The following is a 26,740-nucleotide window of genomic DNA, read 5'->3' as shown; positions in this document are numbered from 1 at the left end:
CAAGGAGGGTATCATCTTCTCTTTTTCCAAGCCTGGCAAATGCTTCCTTGCTAAGCAAGTTTAAAATGAGAGAGGATGGAAACAGGCTATAAACTTGGACATTCATAATATTAGCAGTATATTTGGAGTTAAGTTAGAGTTAAGCCAACGTCATTCAAGACCCAGCACTTGAATCCAAGTCCAGATTCCTTCCTTCCCACTTCAACAGAGCTCAGAATGCCTCTGAACTGAAACAGAGGGCTTGATTCTTCACTAGGCTGTCCTTCTCTGATAACAGCTACAGGAAATGCTGGAGTTTCTGTAGTGACAACTAGAAATGCTATTACAGAACTGTGGCTATGCTGCATCACCTCTGCTCAAAGGCAAATAATTACCTGGGATCTTCATCCATGGAGATATGCCTTTACATGAGTGGATTTTTTTGTTTTGTTTTTATTGCAAACTATTGGTTTTGCTGCAGGGAGGAAGAGAGGCCTGTGCAAGCACCAGGGTTACAACAGGTAGTGGCACCTTCCTACTGATTTTCTTTTTTTTGAAGAAGCATCCTTAAAAGGTGAAGAAGAGCTGGAAAGGGCTGCTCTGAACAGTAGCTGAGGTTGTTGTTGGAGCATAGCAAAAGAACTGGAGTAATGGAGAGAAACAATCAAGTGAAAAGCAAAAAAGTCTAAATGAAGGCCTTTTTCAAATCCTGTGGCACATCAAGCAATAGTTAAAAAGAAGGAAAGCTGCTTCATCAAATCACCCTTAACATAAAATCACTGTTGTTTTAATTCTTAATTGTAGCTGTGAAAAGCCTAAGGCACACTCAACCTAAGGACACATAAGTGTATTACTGATGGCAGAACTACTGCAGGGTGACACCAGAGAGATTAAAAGCACAGTGCACAATTCCAACTCATTTCTTGGGTTTTTTTGCACTCAATTTTAATGTTTATTTTATTCCAGCCGTAGTCAATAAATTGCAGAGAGCTGTTGTTCAGAGAATTACACTGCTCTGTGTGAACACGGTGTGCTCCCACACAGACAAAAGCTTCTCGAGCTCAGAGCCAGGAATGAGACACCCAGTGGACGAGCAAAGCCCGTGTAATGAGCGATTGAAAAGGTCAGGGCATACTGAAAATACAAAAAGACTTCCTTTATACTTAAGACAAATTTGATTAACTCTCACATCCTTTGCCTTTCCCTGGAGGAACCCCTTCACTACAGCTTTGTTTGCAGGAGTCTCCTTTATCTCCCCACTTTCCGCTGGGAGAGACCAAGGGCTCTTGGTTTCATGATTATGAAGCACTTACCCAGCATGTGCTGACATCTGGCATTTAGAATATTTATCTAAGCATATATGTTGGCTGCAAACCCAGAGTATATGGCAAAAAAATACTAAAACATCAAGAATTATACAAAGAAATTTGTTTCTTCCATCCAGGGGGAAAAAAAATAGAGCTGAGTTAGCTTACAGGGCTCTGTTTTGCTTTTGATGCAGTGTTTTGGGCAGCCCTGCTTTTGTTTGCAAGAGAAGTCTGCATGGAGACTTTATTTCAGCATGCAGAGAGAAAGAGCTGTGAAAAAAATGTGTTATTAAATTAATTACCAGGAAAAACCCCCAATCAGTGAGTGGGTAAACTCCCACCAAGCCAGGTGAGGCAGACACAGTGCCCTGCTCTTACCTAGTCCATGTATCATGTCCTATCTTGAGAGGTACAGTGGGTCAGACCCAGAGCTGGGCCACAAACAAATGCCTCACAGTAGCAGCCAAATTAAAAAATAATTTTCAGGCCCCTTGCAGAGAGAAATGACATCCTCTCCTCTCCTCTCCTCTCCTCTCCTCTCCTCTCCTCTCCTCTCCTCTCCTCTCCTCTCCTCTCCTCTCCTCTCCTCTCCTCTCCTCTCCTCTCCTCTCCTCTCCTCTCCTCTCCTCTCCTCTCCTCTCCTCTCCTCTCCTCTCCTCTCCTCTCCTCTCCTCTCCTCTCCTCTCCTCTCCTCTCCTCTCCTCTCCTCTCCCAAGAAATTAGGCCAATTTATAAAACTGTCCAGATGCCTCCAGCAGCCAGCAAGTGCAGTGAGAACTAATTATTTGTTTTTCCTCCTTTCTTCTGCTACCTTCTCAAATTTTCTTCAGCAGCTTTGGGTGCCAGGCGGGATGAACACCTCACATCTCCCCTGAGATGATGAAGAGCCTCATGTTTTGTCTCCTTCTCCTAAAGCCTTCATCATGTTCCAGAGCAGAAAATGCACAGCAATTAAGTAATTAACTTATTTACACAGAGCAGTCTCGGTAGCCACACATTGCTTCTCATTAGTCTCTCCTTCACAAGATCAGCCACTTAACCCAAAAGGCTCCTTTAGGTTACAATGCTCGGTTCTGCTGACCTGCAGCCATCCCACTTTTGCAGCCACAGCACGATGGGGATGCCTCCTGCACACAAACTTCCTTTGCAGAGAACGAGGATCCTTTGGATTGTCATCCAGAGTGACAAATCCCATGAACCATGTGATAACCAGGGGCTAACCTCCCTGTGGGCTCATTTGTGGCACAGAAGGAAACACTCCCCACCAGCCTGTCACATCACAAACACAATAGCTCATTGCTACCAAGGCTTAAAGAGCACTAACAAATGTGAGGAGACCTCCAAGCAGCAGTACAGCTGTTTGAGGACCCTCTGACCCTTAACATGGAGTCAGGATAATTTCTCATTGACTCCCTGAGTCACAGAACACTCTGGGGCCAGAAGAATTTTGGTAGAAGTTTGCTGTTGCTGCTCATCTCCAGATCTCACAAGTGAACTGCAGGATGTAGACATTTATGTGCCTGCTATACCTGAACACCCCACCTCATCAGAATTAGGGTGTTTCCCTATTAAGACACAGAGAAGGACCCACATCCCTGATTTTATCAGCTGTTACACCAAAATTTGGACTTAATATCCAAACAAAAGCACCGGGAGGGGCAGATTCAGAAGAGAGAAAGATCACAACAAACCATGTCATTTATGTGCGCACATTTGAAGACTACACTTAACATTTTCTGTAGGTTGTTTGGGGTCAGGGCACTGGTGGGTTTTTTTGTTGGCTTGATTGATTTTGACTTTTTTTTAAAGTAGTTTTTGTGCTTTCAGGGAACTAATGTTTAAGAAGTTATAGTTCAGCCCATAAGTGATTGACATTGGCCACAGAAAAATCTGACTCTTGTTTTTCCAGTTCATTACCAAATTTAACACGTATTAAAACAATCTCAGCAGCACAGGCTCTGTTGGAGCAGAGAGGAGTTTGAACTGTGGACACTCTTTCTTTCTTTCGAGGCTGTCAGGTGTTTGATCAAAAAGCAAAATTCCCCTGTTGCCTCGTAAGGCAAAAGCACACGTGTTCAAAAGAAGCTCAGAAGAGTAATTTAGCAAATAATCTAAAATAAATCTTAATGTAGATATTTACATGTAAAATGAACTACTAATATGCCAAGATGCAGAAAATCTTTATATATTGGGTTTCTACATTTAATGTATTCATGTAATCATCACAAAAGAACATGCTTTGTGACTCTAAGCCAGACAGCAGAAAAACATAATTCAATTTTTCGATTAAATTTTTTAAATTTAGCCTAGTTATGCAAATCAGGTGCTGAACTAGCTTTGCAAAGCGTGTTTTTTTATGTTTTTAATTAACATGTGTGAAAACAATTAGGAAGACTATGTTTTGTTCACAGGTATCATCAGAAAGCTGCAGTTAAATAAATTACTTTTGAGTTTCAATACATGCAGCCTCTGAAGTGATTGACTACAGAAGCTTGCAGCTAAATTTGTTCTGTATTTGTTTCCAGTGTACCGTACTCCTGTTTGAAAAGGATTCTCATTACAAAGAGTTAGTTAACTGAAAGACCTAAATAATTATAATAAAAACCAGAACACAGAGGTTCTCAGCATTTTTAAGTCTAAGATAATTTAAAAAACCCAACAACAAACCAACCAGGTTTGTCTCAGAGAGTGTACAAACATCAGGAGGAAAAGTAAACAGCCCATACTTTTTTTCCCCTTTAAGGCAGCAGAATATTTAAACAAATACAATTGATTCTCCTGAAATATGCACTGTAATTTGCATTAAACCCTTCCAGAAGCACTGCAGTAACAAGAACACAAAGTAAATCTACAGGATCACTTTATTTTCCCAATGACTTTGAACAGGATGCTGGAAAAAATGAAAAAAGAAAGAGAACTTCATTAACACTGTAGCCAAAAGTATTCTGTGCACTGCTGCACTGAAGTTATCATACCAGAAGGAAATTCCTCTAATGCTGCCTGGGAGCCTGTGGAGAGCCCAGCTCCCAAAACCCTGACTCTCCCAGTTCAAAGCCATGAGGCACAGCCACGGCCTTGTGTTCCAGCCACCCCAAAGCCTCAAGTCTCCCAGCACAGCACCAGGTCAAGAGCACAACAAGCTCTGCCTCCAGCACCCGGCATTCCCACTCAACCCCTCAAACAGGTGAACTTGCTTTGGCTCCCCTTCCTCCTTTCCCTCACTAAAAGTTGCTTCCTCTTCCATCTGCCCTCTGCCACATTCCTCCATTAAGCACATCCTTTTATAGCAGTTGCTGGAACATGCCAGAGCTCTGAGTGCTCAGAGTAATCTTCGAAGAGTTACATTAGATTTCCATTCCCACTAACTCCCTCTGGTTTAGTGGAGGGGAAGCTGGAGCGAGCCTTTGCAAATCTCAATCAATAAACCAGAAATTGCCTTTCCTTTTTCTCCATGTCTTCCATTACAAGCTGGGGTGGGGGTTTAATAGTTTTTTTTTTTTTAAAAAGTCTGCCTGCTAGAGGTTGTTCACATGGTTGGGGAATCAGGGTTTTTACATGGCTCTTGAAATATTTTAAGACAGAACAGGTTTTTTTTGGAGTCACCTTTTCACTCTTCGGGCTTTTGTTGTTGTTCTGCAGGAACAGTAACCAAGTAGTAAGTTAGAGTTCTAAAACTTCATATTTTTGGAGAGTCCTTGTCTCTTCCTTGTTTGGAGAAATAGTACCAAAATAAATAAGTAGACAGTGAGTGGATATTGCTTTAACAACTGGAACTTTGCAATCAAATCAGCAAACTCTGGTCAGCAAAACCAGTGATCCATCACAGGAGAGTAACGAGTATATTGAGCCAAGCTTGAACTCCACGTGACACTTTAGATCTGAAGAATTACACTAAAACTCAGTTTTATCACCTTGCAAGGGGGCTAAATGTGATTTTAGCAAACAACAGATGCATTACTACCCCTTTTTGAGAGTGGCTGGGGTACAGCAGTTTGGAGAGGATGCCTGTCCTGACCACTTCTTGTTTTTCTTGCCAAACATCATGACTACTTAATCAGTTGGATGTAATTATGATCAGATATGATCAGATAGGAAGAGCAGACTCTATCCTTAAGGGAGTCTCTGTATAGAATTTTGCAATTACAGTAGATTTTTTCTTTAATCAGTAATGCTGTCATTTGCCATTGCTCCTGGCATGGTTTATTTGTCTCTCACGGGAGTAGAATTTTTAGTTCATGCCTAGTCTAATTAGAACCCTCAAAGGGGCAGGAATGCAAAAATTGGCATTTGCTTCTCATTTAACTTAATTTGCTTCTCACAAATAGAAAAAGCAAAGCAAACTGTGATATGGTAACAATGGTATTTGAAAAATTCTGACTACAGCTTTTGATTTTTCGTACCTACAACCTTCTCTTAGAGATAAAAGGCTGCTTTTCCTCCTGAGAAACACCTACTGAAATGGCTCTGGCTGTGAGCACAAAAATAAACACTGGTGTGTGTGGGGGGGTGTGTGTATACTTATATATTTATAGTCACCATCTCATCCTTGATTTAGCTTTTTTCCCAGAATACACAACCTCCTCTCAGCCACAACAGGAACAATTCAAACCTTCAGGCTTCAGTGCTTGTTTTTATGACTCTTCCAGTCCACTGAGGGCACCAAATTGTTTGTCTTTAGATTCTTGGAATGCCAACATGGGTGTCTTCTCAACAACCTAGGAAGCCTTGCTATATTGGAGGAATATGCACTGACTAAATGAAGCTTGGCTGTGTAACTCCTTCATGGCTCTTGTTAACTTCATCCTTCCACACGTTTAAAGTGATCTGTGGTCAGCAAGCAAAGGAAAATTCACATTTATCTTTGCATTTTCACTACTCTGGCTGCAGTAGTTTTCCTTTGTCCCTTTCCTGATGTTGGTGAAGGCCTGTATTATTTTCTTAAGGATGGGAGGTGTGTATGAGACATGGTGAGAGAGAGGATAAAGGTGATGATCTTGGGAAGCAAATCTTCATCCCATAACTTGCAATTTTCAGTCACTCTAGTTTTAGCTAAAGCAGCTTTCTGCTGAGTGGTCCTCAGCATCCTGACAATAAATGACTTGAGAAGAAGCTGTTAGGTTCAAATGAAGTACTATTAGGAAAATAATCTCCAAACTGAGTCCCAAACTCTGGCATACTTCCCAGTCAACAGTGTTTGCCTGCCCAGTAATTTCATAGCTGTGGAAAATGCAGGTCCAACATTTTCACACTATTTCTTAAATGGAGAAATGTAGTAAATAATTACAGAGGAACTTTATAAATATAAAATATTTTTCCTTTTCATCTCTACCCATAAAGTCACATGTCCCATGAGAAATGATGATGGCTTTACAGTTGTGAAGGAAGCTTTAACCATTAATACAGAAGAGAAGGACCAGTCTTCCAACTTCCTTTTCACTATACTTTCAAATTAAGAACTCTGCCACAACTTTGCATCTTCTTCTTTCATCCCCTCTCCTTCACTCACAGTAAAGATGCAAATAATAATGTGAATAATAATTATTCATTGCAGTGAGGAGTGACCCAGAATTTGCTGCATTTGCATAAAAGGACATATAATTCTCTGAAAACACACAATGTTCTTTTTGAGTAAACTCAAAGAAATACTTGACATTATTTACCATAGAATATTGGACCAGCAGTAATTATCACTGGAAGTAAGAGTTAATGAATGTGGTGATTGGAGATATGCTAGGACTTTGTGAGCATCAGGAATGGACTGTAGCCAACTGACAGAGACATCCTGATGTGCACTGGATGAAATGGAAGGAAAGTGAAAGGGAGTTGTAATTCTGGGAGTAAAAGTTGTGAATGCCAGTGGACACAACTGAGAAGAGCCCGTGTAGGGTAACAGTGAATCGCATTAAAATGCTGTAGGCAAAACTACCGTGCAGAAAACTGGGAATGCATTTTTGTTCCCAGCTGAACACTAACAATGGAATGTATACAGATGTTCTTGCACTATTCAAAAAGTATGTAATCACCCAGTGTGAGCCCCAGAGCTCAGAGGGATTTGCCCAGTTCTCATCTGAGGGAATGGAGGCGGAATGCCGGGACAGTGCTGCTGATGAGCCCAGCACGTCCTCTGCTGATCCCTGTAACACCGGGATCTGAAGGGAGAACCATGGCAATCAACAAGAGCCATCAGTTCAGAGAGACTGAAATAAGTTGAAAGATGGGAAAAGTAATAATGCAGAATATTAACTGCAGGATGCTCAGCAGTCAGATTTGTTCATAGGAAACAAATGGAGAAATCTGAGCAGGATCACAACATGACACTTCAGACAACCACCAGACCCTGGAGAAGTTGTGGCTCATCTGGCAAGTGTTGCCTGTCTTACACATTGCACAGCAGAAAACAGGGACAAAAGGATAACCACACATTAAGATGTATGTTTAAAGAGAAATGAACGATTACAGACGTGTGGAATAACCAGATTTGTTTGCTTTTTTGCTTATTCAGAAAAGAAGAAGAAAGGATAAAGCAAAATATGTAGAAATAACTTCTATGTAACATGACTTTGAAATTCCCTCTCCAACTCTGGGGCAAAAGAGGCATTGCTAGAACTTCAATTCAGCAGCAGTTTTCACCTTCAAAGAGCTGTACAAGTACTTGGTAACTTTTGTTTTTCTGTACTTGTGAGAAAGGCTGTGGCTTATGACAGTGTTCCCCTTCAGAACTCTGAATAGCAAGAATTAAAAACCTGAGTTAAAAGTATTCCATATTAGAAAACCCAACCTATTCAAGCTTTACAAAATTTTATGCTCATGCCTCCAATTATGAACTCTTTCTGTTTTTAACATCCTCCACCCACCCCTTTAAAATGAGAGCAAAGATGCCCTGGTAATGGCAGCATTCCAGTAGATGGGAGCCCAAGATAAAAAACAATCAGGGAAGTCAACAATAACCCTGTAATGTGCAGTCACTTTGGGAGCTGTCCCTGAGCTCTCTGCACAACCCCCTGGAGCAGCATGGATGAAGCTGGGCTGCAGAGATGTCTAGGATCACTCTCCATCCCACAGAGCATGTGCCTCACTCTGGCTGACTTTTTAGGTGGCAGATTTGTTGGTCCTGCTCAGATTGGTCTCATTTCTAAGTGTGGCTTTCTTAGGTGGAGCCCAGACTATCCAGTGCAGGGCTAAGGAAGTGCACAGTTACATCAGCCTCTGTGAAACTTTGAGTGTTTTCCTTTTATTAAGGCCATGTAGATGATTTTTGGAGATTTAGCCATCCAGAAAAGTCAAGGAAAAGAAGACAATGTCATTCCTCCATGATACCCTGTTCATTTGGCTGGATTAAGAAAGATCTGTTTCATGGGCAGCACAACAGCTGAGACCTTCTGCAGTTCCATAAAGTGCAGTACTTTCCACAGCTTCCCATTAAGGAACATCTTCCTTGCTTCACTTGTATTTTGCCTGCTAAAGGCTAGATCTCAAGCGTCAAACTGTTCAAAATTAAAATATCTGTTCTTCCAGAATGCTTCTTTTTCAATTTAAAGACCTCTTCATGGAGAATTTTACTTTTCAAGGAAAGTGCATCCCAAAACCAGCTTATGTTTAATTCAGCATAAGCCCAACAAGGTGTGCCACTGTAATAGAGCAGGGCACAATCCTGAAATCTCTCAGCAGCTTGGACTTTGTGTGTTTTACAGCAAAACAGAACATGGTTTGTATATGTGAAATCACTTTGTTAAATATACTGCTGGCCCCACCCTTGTTTTTCCCAAGCATCATCTTCGCCCATTTCCACTAAATTTAGATGATATTCTCCTCAGAGGCTGGTCTTTACAAGACAGATTGGGTATTTACTTTTTCTCTAAGTGTCTACTGCATTCTTCCTAGTAGCACATTTATTCCACAGATCTTTCTACTCATTAAATGAGTTCTAAACTTAGCACAGGCTCTCCCAGCTTTAATGCAAACCATGTGCGAGGCTTCCAAATGACTCACTGAGAGCATGAGCCGTGCTATGGTGTTCTCTGATAAACACATAAACAAAAACAACTCTGATCAACTGGTTCTGAGCAAAAGAACAACACCAACAGAGCTATTTCAATGGTGTTAGGGTTGGAAGGAAAGGCAGTCAGCAAAGGGGGTCAACTACAGGGTGTTTCTCTAAAGCATAGATTGCTACTAGAGAGAAAAAAAGTTAAAAGAAACCAGATTTTTTTTACAACTTGCTGAAAACTTAAATGTAGCTGCCTTGCAAATGAGCAGTCAGTGTCACAAAACCCAAAAGCCAGAAGCAGATGCAGAAGAAAAAGAGCAGTCAAGCCTGGTGCTAACATTTCGAATGCAAACCATGCAAACCAGTTTCATCATCCACTACCTGCTGTGCTCCTTGGCTTGGTGGTATAAGGATGGCTTTATTGGCATTGGGGAATTTCTGACTGAAAATTAAAATATTTAAATTTTATTGCTACTTCTTGTTACTTCTCTGTTAATAGTATTTTTTAAAATAATTTGGATTCTTAGCATATTTTATTTTGCTTTGGTTGTTTGGTTGTTTTTTGGTGCCGGTTTTTTTTGGAGGGGTTGGAGTGGGCAGAGGTGTCATTTGTTTTGGTTTTTACAGTCTGAAAAGGAGATCAGAAGCTTCATTTCCTTTTTTTTTACCGCATTTCTTAATAAATTCGGTAGTTTTAAAGTAAAGTCTTCTCAGCCTCAGGATGACTCCTGAACAAATATATTTGACTTCCAAAAGCTTCCTGAGTGGAAGCTGTACACAATGGAAGAGAAATCCTCATTACTTAGTTATAGAAATTAACATATTCTACTGTTCCCAAACCTTGATAAAAGTTGGGACCAAATCCTGGGCTAACAATAAAACTTGGTAAGAATAACCAAGAACTGTGGAAGATTTTTCTTCTAAAAATTATTTATGAAAAAGTCTGTAATAGTTGTAATTCTGATGGCCTTGAGGAGGTCCACTTTGCAATCCACAAGGTGCAGCAGGTCTGCTGAGACCTGAAGTGGAAGCAAAATGAATCCTAACCCATTTTAGCAGCTACCATAACATATGGAAGAGGAGAGGATAAAATATATACAGGTGTTTTAATTGTTGAAATGAGTGAATGACAACTTTTATTCCAACTTGTATCAGCATAGTAAATTCTAATGTAATTGTACACCAGTAGCCATAGCATGTCATTGCCTTCATTTCAAAAATCTAAAAATAAACCACCAAACACCACCGTGCATTAGCAACACACCCTGGGAACACGGGCGTAAAGTCCGGGATCGGGACACACACAGTGCAAGGTCATTTCTGAGCAAGGAGGAGCTGCTGGGTGCCAGGGCTCTGGGGCCACCACAGGCACTGCCCTGCTCCCAGGCTGGGGTGCTGGGATGAGCCAGCCCTGCTCATCCCACGGGGATCCCCCAGGGATCCTGTCCCCCAGGGAACAACCGCCAGCGCTGTGCCCTGATGCTTTGGAGCACTGTCACTGTCAAAGGAAAAAACCAGACAAAGTTGCTTTCAATTACCATTGATGACACTTAAATATGAGTGTAGCGGGGAGCAGAAGGTAAATGTGGGGTAAGTGGCCCGTGGAAGCAATTTCTGTAAGGTTTGCTCTAGGCTAGGAGGGGAGGAAAAGCAATTGCCCTGCCACACTCACCTCATTCTCTGCACTGCTGTTCTCATTGCCCATCTCGACTCGGATGTCCAGGATCACACAGCAATTAAAGAAAGATCACTGGAAGAAAAGAAAAAGCTCTTAATGGGCTGTGAAAAACCAAACTAAAATAAAACAACAAAAACCTCTGGAAATTTTGGAGGGGTGTCATCTCAGTCACCGTGTCAGCTGCCCCTCCTGATGTTCAGCCTTACAATGATTCTAAGGCATAAACTGGGGAAAAAGAGCTCTGAACGCTTTTATTTCCTAATGTCTCTCTGCTGTCTTCCCCACACTGGTTCCACTTATGCAGAAAGACAGTCCTTGAAACTCAGCTCTGTTACTCTGTTTCTGGATTATTCCAAGACATTTGAGCAGAAAGACATTTTCCTTGCCGAGGTTACTTGGGATGGACAGTCCAGAGGAAAACCTTGCTGTTTTAACTGTAATCAAACCACTTTTATTTCTTGAAATTCCTGGACCGCGCTGCCTGCTCACATTGTCAGAACCAAGGGATTAAACCTGACTGTCACTGAAACAAACAAGTTTCAAAAACGCACTCAGAGAAAGAGTAAATGGATTTTTTATCCTGATCACTGGCATCTTTCCCTGCTCTTCTTAGGCATTATTCTGTCACAGTGTTGTGTTCTAAACACATTCTTTAGACTTAACAGGATCTGCCTGCCATAATTACTGTTGGTTTTATACTAGTTCAGCTCTAATTATTTAATTTCAAAAAAATCCTCTGAGCAGTTCTAGAGTTAAGTGTCTCCCCAGGCATTGTTCATTTCTGTATTTTTTTTGGAAAGGGTACTCAATAGTAGAAGTACACACCAGAGATTCACTTATAGGCACTCACTTCTTGCTCTAGACATTTTATTTGGGGGCTCATGCATTGAAACTCACTGTATTTATTCAATTACTGAATACGTGAAAATTACACAGTGTCTTCAGGTTTTCTTCCCAAAGACTTTGGGATTGGTCTGCAGCATGTGTCAAGAAAAACTCCATTAAAGTCAAAAGAGAGATTGCACTTCGAAGTCTGTAAAAGAGAGATTGCACTTCAAACGCCAAAGAAACCATACAAGCTTTTAAGGAATGTTGTTACTTATTACTACAGTACATTTTTTAACTTGAAATATTATTTTACTTCACAGGAGGCTTGGAGAGACAGAGAGAAGTTTGGTGTTGTGCCCCTAAGCTTTGTTCTGTTTAAACTTGATTGTCTGCAGGGGATACAGCAGTGCTTGAACTTGCTGCTGTTGAAATCACTGGGACCAGGATTGCACTTTCAGTGATTAATTAGCAACGTGAGGTTTTATCTGCTGGGGTTGCTGCCAAGTCCTGTCTTGTTTTAAAACAGTTCTGAGCTATGCTGAAGACTGGATGTAACATTTTCAAAATCACTGTTCCCCAAGTATGAAGTACTCCATCATGGATAAATGCACACACACAAATCTTTCCAGGCTCAGCCCAGTGAAGTGTTCCAAGACAACACATTAAGATTACAATATTTTAAGTATGTATTGATATAATAAAACATTCACACACTGTTAAAGCTGCTGAGTAAGGTTTAAATGCACAGGAGGGAAAGAATAACTCCACTATAGAGATATGCTTCCCTCAGCAGCCAGCACAATTCTTTAAGAGTGAATATAGTGGCACTTCTGTTCCCCTGACCTGCTGAGCTTTTCTCTTCCCAAATCTTTTTCTGTCCCTACAGACATCATGTGAAAATACCTAGAGAGTTAGAGCTCTCTAAAGTGTCCCCTCACAAGCACTTGCAGTAATAACATAAACGGGGGAATGAATGAATGAAACTCTCCCAGATCCCCATGGAGTTGTTCAGTTAATTGGGGTGGGGTCTTGTACATAATTGTGTAAAATGCAAATTTTGCTTATCAGGTTCTTAAATAGATTAGCCAATGTATGTCACAATGTTGTCCTATTTATTTTAGAGTATATTCACTCTGGTGCATAATATACCGTCAACATTTCTGCACCAGCTCAGCCATACTGACTGTTAAGGACAGCAACTGCTGATAGAGGCCAAAGTTCTAATATTGAGTTGAAAGATAACAATGCTTTATTTACAGCTTTTTATTAAAATGCACAGGAATCAGAGTAGAAAATGACAAGAGCACAGCAGAAGTGCCAGCTGTCGAAAATCTCCACTAACACATCGTATCATATTGTCTACCCACTCTTTTCTTTCCCTAGAGCATGAAATTTCCCAATTTTCACACAATTCTCACGTTACCATCTGCTTAATAATGAAGATAAGTGTCATAAATAGGAAATAAAGACATTGCAGATTCTCCAATAATGAAACAAGTGATAATAATAATAAATTGTGCATTACATTGCAGAGTGCTAAGGTAATTTTTTAGATTACAGTGTTACTGTAATCCTTTTTACATACATTATTTTTAAATCATTCAATGCACGAGCATTACTTAGGTTGCAAACTACAAGTGCTTTATCATATGTATAGAATTTCAAATCAACATTACAAACATGCTAAAAATCCATCCATTAAATAAACATAGGTTAACCAAAAGATAATCTTCATCACCTTTCTATAGTATCTCTCACAATTTACATGTCATTATTGAAATTATTTGAACACTACATATTTTGAAAACAGCTCAATGGTACCAAATTGGTTTGTTCAGCCTGCAGAGACTTTTGAGCTGAACAACTGCTTTCCTGAAAGCAAACAAGAGGATGTTTAATGTTGCACTTACTCCAGGATTTATCTGGCACCTTTGGCTTCACCGACGCTTTTAGAGCGTGCCTTCAAACCATTCCTTCCATCTTCACCTCACCAGTTTTCGCCTGATTTTCCTCCTACTTCTCCTCAGACTCATGAAATGTAGGCTTTCTCTCCGAGACCCACCTTCATAACCTGCTCAACAACCAACTTGCCTCCACCCCAGGCGAGAAAGAAAACAAGTTACACCTCCTCGGCCCGGCCTCCCCCTGCTCCTGCCAGGCTGCTGAGGCTCTCTGCATGCCATAAATCCAGTGCTAATGTTTTTCACAAAAGCAACCCCAGAGAACATCAGTTTTGGGTCAAACATATTTCACTTCTACCGTTTCTTGGCTTGTGGTATAAGCAGTACTTCTTGCACTGCAGAATTTTTTCAGTGAAACTGTGTCAATAATACACTGGAATTATGCATGCGTTGCTTTCAAGGGAAAATTGGTATTGGGGGGAATATCTATTCTGCATTTTGTTTTCAGGTTTGTTTATGTGTTTAAGCTCATTTTTCATTTTCTCGTATTGCCCTTGAAAGCTGTCAGAAATACCTGCTACCAAATGTTGATGTGCCTGTTCAGGTTATGGTGAAATAATTTCCCATTTAATCATCCTGAAGGGTGGAGACGTGACAAAAACTCTTTGAAATGTGATGTTGCAAGAAGTACTGGTTTATGGGCGAGCTAATTGTTATTATTAACTCTGATTGTCCATTCCAGCAATGCTTCCACAAAGGGGTGCTGAGAAACACAGCTGGTAACCAGAGTATTTATCATAAACTCCAAGGGATTAATGAGTTTCTGTAAACACCAGTGGTGCTTTCTGGTGCCACAAACCAAAGAAATGGTCCACTGTGGGTTTATTGCACCTCAAAGAGTGTGAGGCAGCATTGCTGAATCCAGCATGGAAAAGTCATCTCTGACATGAATAAAAGGCAGGATTTCATAGGGCAGCCACATGTTGTCTGCTGACTTTTTTTCCACAAAGTCTTGGTCTACAAACTCCTGACTTGGAAACATAAAGCCTGTGAAGAGCTGAAATGCACAGTTGCAAGATCAAGGGCTACATGAATAGCCCTGCCTTTTAAATTTTTTTTTTTTTTTTTTAATGAAGTTGGTGATCCAGCATTCTCTGGTCTCTCCAGCCCAATTCAAAATCCAGTAAACGTGAAGCTCTTCAATTCAAACTTTTAGTGTGTTCTTCCTTAGAAAACAAAGCAGGGGCATTGCACAATTGATTGTTTTATATACAACAAACTATGCAATATTTTTTGTTTAGGCTCTCTGCCATGAATTTAAGAGCAGGGATCCTGTGGGAGCTCAGGAAAACACAAGCCTGGTAATACATCCTCACTTCTGGTAGCTGCATTATTTCCTCATAAAAGCAAACTGAACTCACATTTGGGGCTATTCCATTTCTAAGCAAAGGCCAGAAAATACCACAAAGTGAAAGTGAAGAAGCTGCCTTGCAAAACAATTGTCTGGCAGAAACTTTGGGGGAAACGACCTTCAGTAATCAGTAGACGATGATTTCTGATTGTGCACTTTTATCAACACACGTGCAAAGCAGAATCCCTCTGTTTGGCTAAGTTGTGTAAGGTTTGCAAAGCCACACAGGCAATTCCTGCACCAGTGCCAGAAGCATGAGCCCTGTGAAATGAGGGCAGTGACACACACCAACACAGCCTCCCTGTGCTCTGATCTCTGGGCCTACAACGACACTGACTGACAACACTGGCATTGTACCTTTGGGTCAGTTTTCTGCCCCACTCTTGTGTCTAAATTAGGATTCACTCAGGTTCTGTCCCGGCTATCCCAAGCTGTTCCCACCTTTGCAGATGCTGATCTCCTGCTATGTTCCAGTATGAAGCGTAAACCACCAGCTCTGAGAGAATTCCACATGCTCTGATGTCTTTATTTATTCTCTTTGATTTTATGATGGAACTGGTGGGAGAAGAAACACTCACATCGGGCCACTTTGCTGTTGTTTGCTGGAATTTCCCCTGTGGTTCCCTCATCCACTCTTCATGCTCATCCAGGGAGAGATTGTCTTTTCTTGATCAGAACAGGATTTAACCCAAGAGGACTGAAAGACTCAAACTAGGGGAAAATACAGCTCAGACTTAAAGGTAAGCTATGTAGTGGGTTAATAAGGTATTTCAGTAAGATCCAAATAATTTGCCATGAGTGATCAAATTTAATCCCAGTATGTACAGTATTGGGTACACTTACCAACCACACACCACACAGGTATGTTAGGTTCTTGTATATTGGTGACATGCTACCTTAGGTATTTATATAAGACAATTTAGTTTGAGGTCATTTTATTTTATGGTACAAATACCACCAAAATAAGACAAAATGTTTTGTGTTCCTTACTTTCACGATTGATACTACGTATAAAGCATTTCAAAGCTCTGCTAAGCACTGAGCACACTATTACAAAACAGCTTTTCCCATAGGAAAGAGAAAAAAGGGGAGGTGTTCAGAATCTTACTCTGATCTTGATATAATAGTGCAAAACCATTCTTAATTTCTGCATATTCCAACAATATCACAGAGATCTGCAAGAATGACTGACCTATGACTGTCCTTTGGCTTTTGCTTTCTCACAAATCCTACAAGAGCAAATACCAAGATCTGGGGGGAAACCATAACCCATGATAGAATTAATAAACAAGTAATGCTTTTCAAGTGCACAACTTGATGGGAAAGATGTTGCTTAGTAACATCAGCAGCTGGATCTGCTGTAAAACCGTGATGTTGCTTGGCAACAGAAAGCTGAGCTGGATTTTTGTGAGAATTGTGAAATAGTATTTTCATGCCCTTCCCCCAAGAAAACCAGAAAGTGCCTGTGGGGATCACATCACTGAGCCCATGTAGGACTCAGATTACAGGACAGCAGAGGATGCAGCCCAGCCTTGGCTGATGTGTCCCACTTAATGTACGAGTGTGACAGAAAAGAAACAGGGACACTGAGTACCTGGCACTAAGAGACTAAAGCATGTTTTAAAAAACAGATTATGAAAGTTAAAAATTATTCTTCCCATTTCTGGCTAATTTTCAGTCAGGCTGACAACCTGGCCTGGAAAAATCCAGTTGATGGCATACTTCCATTGCTTCTAATGAGCCCCATGTGGCACTTCAGGGCACTCCTGCATCCTTCAGATGTTTAAGTTATGTTTTATGGCACAAAAAGTGCAGAAGAAGACACATATTTCTTTGGAGATTAATGGATTTGCCTAAGGTTAAAAAGCTCACCAAGTGGCAGAGCTAGGATGTCAGCACTGGCTTCTTCAGCGTGCTCCAGTTACCAGACTATGCTGGAATGTGAGTTAATGTTACTGGAACCTCCATGAGGAGGTGCCCTTCCTAAGGAACCACGGGAGTGCTAAATTATTTTGTTTTACTTTCTATCTAGTAATATTTTCCCAGCTTAAAAAGGAAAGTCTGTCATTTCAGCTCTTAACAGAACTTTCCTAATACTATATAGTTTCAAACAATAATAAATAAAAGTGATTATGGGAATCTTAAGTGTAATTCTGTTGTATCCTACTTAACTGCCTCTCTGGAAGACGAATCTCAGATAAATTTTGTGTTTTATCTGCCAGTCCCATGAGGGGGTCATGACCACCTCAGGGTGTGTAAAATGGTGCTCAATGCCTACATCTGTGGATCTCAAGAATCTTTCCCTGGTGTGTTGAGCGTTAAATGTTTTCAGGTCACGTACATTCCCTTCTGCTGCACTGGTTGCAGATGTCAAAGTACTGCATAGAGCTTAGTCCTTAAAAGTGATGCCAAAAGTTTTTCATAAAATATATATGATCCAAATAGGAATATCCAAGTACTGGAACATTTCCCTTTCCAAACCACATTTATACCAGCAGTTTTTCACCAGATTCCATATGCAGAGCTTCAGTCAGTGGGGAGGCTGTGGATTCAGATGAAACACAGAGCTCTGTGCAGTGGCAGTGGCCCTCTCCCCATGTCCACATGCACATTCCAACTCTGGAGAGCTGGATACAGACTCCTGTTAAAGTTCTGAACACCACAACCAGTTAATAGGCCTCGGGAGCTATCAGGGAGGCTGACCTACATAGCTCACCTGGTCAATCTGTGCCTATCATTGTGCAGGACTGCAAAATGTTTCCTTATTATTACTGCTGGCCTTTTATAAACAGCTGATGATGATTTATGAACAATATCTCCCCCATGCTTGTATTATGAGACACGTATGACTATAATTCAGGTCCATAGCCAACTTGACAAAGTTTACATGTGTTTTCACACTCTAAATGCAAACAGTCATTCCCTCAAAGTGAGGAATTCCTGATCCTAAATCTCACAGCTGAGGCAGGAAGAACATAACTCTGACTCGGGGATAAATTCTGGAAGAAGTGGTAGGAGGTCTGATGCGAGGAGTGGGTTTTCAGAAGATGCTCTCTGCTCCTCGAGCTGGTCTGCCTGCTCTGGTGTCCCGTCTCAGCACTGGGAATGGTGGGATACGACTCAGAGAGACAAAAATCCATGTTATGTGAGACAGAGGAGGAAACAGGGTGGGCATCAGTTGGCTTAACGTGTCTAGAGGCACATGTAGGGCCTGGGAAGAATGCATCGCAACATGAATTATTTCTTGCCTCTTTTCAGGTCCTTCTTCCTTCAAACTATTTTTCTTGCTTTCCCCTCTGAGTTTACCTGTTTCTTCTGTTTGTGCATTCCTCCTTTTCTCCTCCCTTTATCCAGGAGATTCAGTGGAAATACAAGGGAGAGCAGAGTTGCCACAAGGTCTGGTTTTCTGAGAGCTGATGGGAATGGCAGGGAAGAGGCAGATCTAAAGCTGCTTGGGGAGAAGGGGCTCCTTCCTGTTTGTTCTGCTTTAGCTATGGGGTCTGAACCAGCTGTCAGCAACTGTCTCTCCCTAACTGTGCATGGCAGCGGTGTTTCATCTCCCACTTTCCTGGCCTGAGGTGTGTGTTGACATGTCAGAGTTGGCAGGTTGCAGCTGCTTTCTGGGCTTTGTGCTAACACACCCTCCCATGCCCACACATATATTCCAGGAGAGGAGGACTTGTTCTCGGGCTCCTGGAAAGCCTCCAGCAGTCAGAGACTCTCCTTGGGCTGAGGGGAGGATGTTTATGGGTTTTCTTTCTGCTGACACAACACAGGTACATAACCATGTGCCACACAGTCACACATATATACCCATGCATATATACATATTACATATATATCAATGCAGATGTTTTATGCAGATTATATCCTTCATCCTCAGTTAGAGGCCATTTAGCCTGAGGCTGTTTTCTGTAATTTCATGATAGTTGTTTGATCAATGGGTGAGAATAAATTAGATTGTAATAAACTCAGCTACTGTATATCGAGCAGTGATCAATACTCTAACTCCAGAAATGCTGTTTTATCAGTAGTGAGAGCAGGCTGTGAAACTAAATCTCTCAGGAGAGCTGCACATCAAGACAACATGTTAACAGCCAGACAGGGGTTAGATTTCAGATTCTAGCCAAGCAAGTATATTAGGTTTTTGCAGGACTAACTCTGGGAACTGAGTCACTGACCTCTGAAACTCTAGTGCTCATAAAGGCATGAATCCTTGTTTCCAAAGATTCCCATGTTTGGCTGAGAAAGTATTTACTTTGAAACTAAATTTGTTGAGTTTCTTCAGTCTTCTGCAGCTTGAAAATTATTTTTTATAATAAGTATTATATAAAGTAAGCACAACACTTAGATGTATTGTAAGCATTTAGTTGGATTACTTGTGCAAGTTCCCCACTGAATCACGAAGCAGAAGAATGCTGCTGACATTTTAGAAAAGCAGAAATTGAAGCACAGGGGAGTTGAGTGATCAGGCCATTAAAATGTTGTGTAATCCTGGGCTAAGCAGGTAAGTACAGCTGGTGTTCAGCCCTCAAAATAACAATACAGAATGAAGATGATTACTGGTTTGATTTGGCATCGCTGTTGTAAAAGAACAGATTATATTTTACATGAAATACGGCCTGGATTATGGACTTTTCTAAGCATGTTACACTGATCTAGCCCTGAACAAAAAGACTCCATCACATTTCAAAGCTAATCAGGACCAAAATGCTTCCTCAGGTTTATTTGTAAGGTCAGCCAAGAACAGTTTTGTGCAGAGTAACATCACAGAGGTATCCTCAAAGATATCATAAAAAAACTCCAACAAAACAACAGTAAGGTGAAAATAATTTTATGTGCTTTTTTTCCAAAGGATAATAATCGTGTAGTAATGAGAATGCTTCCTTACTGACATTACCATAGTTTCATACCTGTTTCAGTGTTTAAAACTAATGTAATGAATTAATATTTAAGCTGAATGTAAATTATAAGCCTATTTTCTCCCTGATTCCTTTGATTCAACTAAGCAGGATTGCAAAACAAGATTGAGAGAAGTCAGTTAAAGCCAGTCCTTCAGGTATTTATGATGACCTGGTGACAACAAATGGTGCCTGAACTGATTTACTCCCCTCTAGACTGAGTTTAATGTTTGCCTTTGTGGCAGTGGTTTTTTTAGAAGATGATCTAATGCTGTGCTGGTGGGAAGTGGTCCTAGTGATCCCTGGTGGTTGGTGGAGATAAAGTTACCTAAGCTGCTCACTGTTGTTACAGATGGCACAACTCTTCATCCTTCTGACAGACCTAAACCTAATCAGCTTCACCTAATGACAGATTTAAACTCTTATAACTTATTGCCTTCTCCAGCTGGGTCTCCACTATTTATATTCATGTTCTCACTTTCCACTAATATGAACAATATCCAGTTTCAGAAGTTCACTCTTAATTTACAGGTGTACTTTTTCATCGGCATTTCATCATCATTAAGGAATATGTTAGTTGCAGGCTTTACAGTACCTTGACTCAATCTCGGTTTTGGTTTGGGGAGGGTTCCCTGGAAACCAGACTCACAAACCAGTTGTTATTCATAATTATGCACTACACTGGCACTTTTAAGCAGGGATTGTAACACTGAATATATAAAATTTCTACTTTAAACAGGAAACCATGACAGCATGTAGGCAACTAAATACCAGTCACTAGTAAAAAGTGGATTTTAACCTTATTTCAAGTCAGTGGAATGAGCACAAAATAAGGCCTACAATTGTTTGTCCCACTTAAGGTTCATGTGGATAAAGATTGGTTTCTTCTTCTACCCAATGTGAATCTTCTTGTACGAGTAAACTCTTAAGGATTAATTGGTGAACTCCTGTGCATCTAGAATCGAGTAATATTCTTCTCTGAAATGTGATAACCCATAGATTGACTCAAGCTTCTTTAAACTTCATATGTAAGAACAGAACTTGCCACAAAATCATATTATGAGATATATTGGTGCAAAAGGCTTAAGCATAATTTCCAAAACTCTTGAACTTTTTACCAGTAGAAATGGTTTATTAGTGCCATGACTGAAATATTTGTTTTGGGCTGGTGAGTCTTCATGCAGGAACTAAATATTGCACATAGGACAATTAAGAAATGTTAAGACTCGTTTATTAGAATGCAAGGATATTTCCATGGTCAGTGATCCTTACACATTTCACCCCTTGGTGTGAGCATTGCAATGATTTAAGAGCCTACCACAGAAACTGAACCCCACACACACTTTATGTAGACCATGAATTTAAACCTCCTGTCCCTTGTATCATGCAGAGATTTTCATATGGGTTCAATAAAAGTGTGAAATGCTCCAAATGTGTGGGTAAAATCAGGTCTTTCTCATCAAGAAAGTGGTTAAGTGTAATTTTCATTTTACAGTTGCAAGTTGGATGGAAACTGTGAGTAACAGGCAGTGTAAAAAGTAGGCATGCAACTTATCCCAGCAAATACTAGTAATTACTGTAGTTCCAATGGTATCAATATGCTGTAGATATAAAATACAGACACATGTACAGAAATGTAGGCAATAGCTCAAATCACAGTTGTATTAGAACTGACAGCTTTGCATAATGGAGCACATACATCCCCTGAAGTGCTGGAGAATTCATGCTAAAAACAAAACAGAGCACATTAAAATGTAGGCAGATGAGGTCAAAACCTGCAGATTTATTAAGCTGTGCTGTAAAAACTGGGATTTTGATATTCATGAACAGCTTCTTCATACTTTTTTTCCCCCTTTCCTTACTGCAGCAATCTTTGTGTTTCTGGCTTCAACCAGGACTTGCTCATTATGTCAGTTTGTCAACATAAAAACTGTTTGTGCTTCAGAAGATCTAAAAGGATCCTCTCTGCCTCTTTTGGAGGGTTTGTGAAAATCTGACAGTGAACCTTCAGTGCACAGAAATGGTGCTGTTTGGCTGACACTTCACAGAATCACAGAAAACAGAGCTGAGGAACAAATCCTTCCCTATTTTAATATCTCCCCAAAAGAGGTGTATTTTTTACAGGTCTGCTGGAGGAGACACATTTTGGGAATGGGACAAAATGTTCTGAAATCATATTTACCAAAGAATTCCTTTGTCTAAGTTGGTCAGTTCCTCAGATCTATTCTGCAGAAACATCTATCGTGTTGGTCCACTGATGAAGTTTTCTGGTTTATTTCATTGTTTCTAGGGAGATTATCTCATCATCCTACTTTCTTACTCACAGTTATACTGGTCATGTTCCCTTCTAAAATATTCCTGTAGAAAATACAGCAGCTGCTCATATCAAAACAAAAATATTAGCACAGCATTAATCACATTATGTTTTGGTAGCGAGAAAACCTCTTTTCACCCAGTCAGGTTGCCATGAACCAGCAAATCTTCTCTGATTACTTATACTCAGAAAAGCAGATTTCATCTAGATAATAAAATAAATCATTCTTACCTTTTATTTATGCACAGACCCATTAAAGTCCTACAAAACTCCCTGCAGCACACTACTGTTTACACATAAAGCAAATAAATATAAATATCTGAATCCATTTGCAAGGACTCAAAGCTGGCGGAACCTTGGGTTTGACCAAGAAAAAAGAATGCTGGCTGGATCTTATGCTTGCTGGGAAACCAGGGAAGTAAATGAGTCTGTCAAGTTCTAACTAGCATTTAATGACAAATTTAACTTGGCAAGAATATATAGTTCAGTATTTTGTCAAGCTTGCTGAGGCTTGTATATTCTGTGTATGGATCTTGACCAACTGCTGTATTTTCATAGGATCCTGCATTAAAGAGCTTCTAATGCAAACATACAAAACTTAAATCAAACTTTGTTTCACCATGTGATTTTTAGAACACAGTACTTAAAAAGGATTATGTCAAGAAAAATAAAAACTATAATCTCTGATGGCTCTGCTCTTATCCTGGCTGTCAGCAGTGCAGCTCTTCAAACCATTAGTTTCTGCAATTAAATGTGGAATCAATTAACTGCACTTAAGCTATTCATTTAGCTTTAAGCCTAGATCATAGAAATAGGGTAAATTGTTACTCTTTTCAGAGTTGTTATGGACTTTAGTGATAAAAACCCAACTATAATGTAGCTTAGATCAGCTTAGATTGGCTACTTCCCAGACTAGGTTGCTTCCCACAGATTGTTAAAATGCTTGATGAAAAACACTAACTAGGTAATTCAGGAGCATGTGCAAAGTGCTTACTGATCTCCTTAGGCCAGGATACCAAGCCTGTCGTTGTCACAGGACTCTGCCTTAGAGATGGAAAAATGACTGGATGTGATGCAGATGCAGATGTCAGGTTACTTAAAACTAAGCCAATGAGGATTAGGTCATCCACCCATAGGCCCATCTGACTTTTCTGCTCAACTACCAGCACTTTTTCCTGTCCAAAATCCCTTTAAAACAAGATTTATAGATTCGATGTATTAACATTTAATTAGTCTTTGAATCTATAATGAAAACATTTTGGCATGAAGGGATGGAATTTTTTTTTAACTCCTACATGTATAGCAGTTTTCTAACCTGTCTTTTGGACTGTGTAAAGGGAAAAAAGTCTACTCCTAGGTAGTTAGCAGCTTGATTGTGAATAGCTGAATCATGAAGACAAAACTCTATTTTTTAGATAAGGTCAGATTTTGTAGGAAATACCTGCTTCATAATACAGATAGAAGCATGCCTGCCATTGTCATCCTGTTCTTGTCAATGAGATTGTTAGTTTTGCCTGAAGATAAACCTATTTTTTTTAACTTGGAAAACAGTTTCCAAAACATTTTGATAATATAAACCCTGTTCAATATAAAATCCAGAAATAACTGAAGTGGTCATGGCACACTGACAAGGGAATTCAATATAATGTCGTCAGTGTTAAAAACACTAACATAATCAAATTTTTGCTAGTTTTATTTTGATCTAATTAGTTTTCCTAGTGGGTAAGACTAGAAGTGACTTCAGCTACCTGAAGATCTGTAAGTTTTGGATCACCAGAGGCAATACTGTACCTACAACTGCTCAGTGTTGTGTTTTACGGCCCAAAACAAACTTTGCTATGCATGAAAGGACAAAACATCGTAGACAGTTCCCACTTAAGAACATCATCAAACATCTGCATAATCTGTGTAGTGAGCAGCCAGCTCATTTCATCCCTGAAATTCTGCATGAGAAACACACATTCTTGTTGTTACATGGCAACTTAAAAACAAGCAATCCTTTCTGACACAAACCCTTAGAACTGTTTCTGCAAAAAAAAAAAAAGAACAAGTGGAAGAGAGCCACATTTAACAGCTCCAGCATTTGCAAATAGTTATGACAGTCTGTAATGTTGTAACTTGTTTTTAAATCAGCTATTTTAGGACATGCACATTTAATGATCAGTCTCTTGGTCTTAGAGATATACTGACTAAACAAGACATCATCCTGTAGACATACTATATAGGGTATGGGATTGTAAAACGAGTTATACAAGAGATCATGAAACTATAGAACCTCAAAGCAGAAACTTTTCTCCTGGTACAGAGAAGAAAATTCTTTTACTTGTCAGGCACTCCCTTTGCCTTTTTGTAATGTCTAAAACATAATTAGTAAACTGTTTTGAGTCTAGACATTTTTAAATTTAAAGAACTAATAAAAAATTACTTACCCAATCTTCCTCTAGACTAAAAATGAAAATGCACCACTCTGTCCCTGATTTTTATAACCTTCTGCACTCCTTCACTCCTAGCTGGTGTGTGGATCCCCTTTCTCCCTGGATCACATGAAAGTGTTCTATTAATGTGAATTGGCTGATGTTTGAGAACACTATGCTGGAGAGCTATGAAGTGTAAGGAATCTGACCCAGGGAGCTGTGGGGCTATGACACATCAGTTCTTCACAGGAATTCTCTGTTGCTGGATGGGAATGACACGGGACAGGTCCTGTAAACGGGGTGCAGCACGTTGGCACTGTCATTGTTGTTGTTGGGATATGGATTACTTAAGGTAGGGAGATGAGTTCCATGTTAAACCAATGTAACTGGAATTTTACTCTCTGGCTTTTCACTCCAGAACTGTAACTTCCACGTATCAGGCTGTCCCTTTGACCTCCCAAGCAAAGGCTGGGAAAATGGATCAACTTAGCATGTGACAAATGTAAATAACAACAGCACTGCTGAAAGTGACAGCTGCCTTAAGACAACCACTGCAAGTCAGCGCTGCTCCGCAGATTTCCTAAGGAATGCCTTGCTGGAGCTCAGGATAAACTTTCAAAGCCTAGGAATGCTAGCAGATTACCTGGCAGGATGGAGAGAAGGAAAAGGAAGTCTTCTGCCTCTGTTCCATTCTTCATCTCTTTGCCTGTGTTCAGTCTTCTCTTGCCCCCATGGGCAGAAAAGAGGGAATGCAGCTTTGTCTCTTCCCACATGGGATGAGATGGAGCTTTCAGCCCACTGGTTTGAATGGAGTGGTTGAAGTTAGAGGGTATTTTTGTGTGAGCCTATCAGGGAATCAACCCATGTCACTTCAGCAGAGAGTTGTCTCAACCATAAACCCCCAAAGTGCATCACTGCAATAGGAAACCCGCACCAATCACAGAAATGTCTTAAGCAGAGCATGTTTTCAGTCACGTGGTACTTTTGGAAAATCCTCCCTTGGAATACACTAGTTCAGAAAGGAAAAAACATTGCTTTCATAATAGGTTGTGAGTTACAGGCCTTTAAAAACATAAATATATCCACATCAGCACAAGATATGAAGAAATGATTGCTGGGATAGGATTAAACCTATCACAGAAGTGCTTAGGCTTAAGTCAGTTGTTTGCGTGGTGTTGGCAATGTCTAAGAGGTGACAGTTTCTAGAGACTGCTATAAGAAGTAGTGAATTTATGGTTTTTCTGTGAATACAGAAATTATTAGCATATTAAAATTTTTATGTCCAAAAAATTGCCATGTAAAATATGTGCACAAATCTCTAGAACGCTAATTGGCTTTCTGCTTTTGCAAAAATCTGACATTGTTCCACATTTGCTTTTAATTTGTTTGTTCCTCTGTTCAAAATGTGCTGGATGGACCACCAAGGCTGCAGCTGTCTGGCTATTCTCCACTCTGAGGCATCATTGATATATGTATATATTTCCTGCTCCTTCTTGCAAAGATTTTATTATTTTATTTTATTTTATTTTATTTTATTTTTCTACATTGCTGTTTAATTGTAGGCAAAAAGTGGAAGGTTTTCAGTATTTTGGTCTCCAGCAGTATGACCTTCATATGTTTTTGTAGCAACCTGGTGTCAAGTCTTTCATGTAATGAAACCTTCCAAGTCCTTAATAGGAAAGGGTTTCTGGTGCCAGTGAAGGTTTGATCCTACCAGGATTTTTTCCTTGACATACCACCAAACTGGGCCCCAGTTTTTTTCATAGTTCTATTAATAATTGTTCTTTCATATTCCTCTGAAAATACCTTCTTAGACAGGCACTGATGAGATGGACTGTAACCTAATCCATGCTGCTGAGGGAATAACTGGTGACAGATTTTCACCTCCCACAGGATTATCTGTAAATACAGAAATAAAAGCTGCTTCAAGAACCAAGTATACAAATTTACACTTCTACATTGCTAAAACAAATTTTTTAAATTAGCTACACTCATTAAAAGAGTTTCCCCTCATCTGTGT

At 40.1% G+C, this 26,740-nt stretch overlaps 1 protein-coding gene across 4 annotated transcripts in view; it reads right to left on the bottom strand.

The window, feature by feature from the left end:
* Positions 1 to 24,850, bottom strand: part of TACC2 (transforming acidic coiled-coil containing protein 2) — a 128,943-nt gene extending 104,093 nt beyond the window's left edge. For 3 of the 4 annotated variants that reach the window (XM_082286255.1, XM_082286256.1, XM_082286258.1), the window contains exons 1-3: positions 24,736 to 24,850; positions 10,946 to 11,023; positions 9,655 to 9,715 (exon numbers count right to left, since the gene is read on the bottom strand). In XM_082286255.1, coding sequence (XP_082142381.1) covers positions 9,655 to 9,715; positions 10,946 to 10,971 — 87 coding nt within the window. In that variant the 5' untranslated portion in view covers positions 10,972 to 11,023; positions 24,736 to 24,850. The remainder of the gene's footprint in view (positions 1 to 9,654; positions 9,716 to 10,945; positions 11,024 to 24,735) is intronic. The other variant, XM_082286257.1, reaches the window with a different exon arrangement.
* Positions 24,851 to 26,740: the final 1,890 nt, after the last annotated feature.

Source organism: Coloeus monedula, assembly GCF_965178545.1.
Source record: "Coloeus monedula genome assembly, chromosome: 8".
Taxonomy (NCBI): Eukaryota; Metazoa; Chordata; class Aves; order Passeriformes; family Corvidae; genus Coloeus; species Coloeus monedula.
The sequence above is the reverse complement of the archived record's forward strand: the minus strand, read 5'-3'. Positions and strand labels throughout refer to the sequence as shown.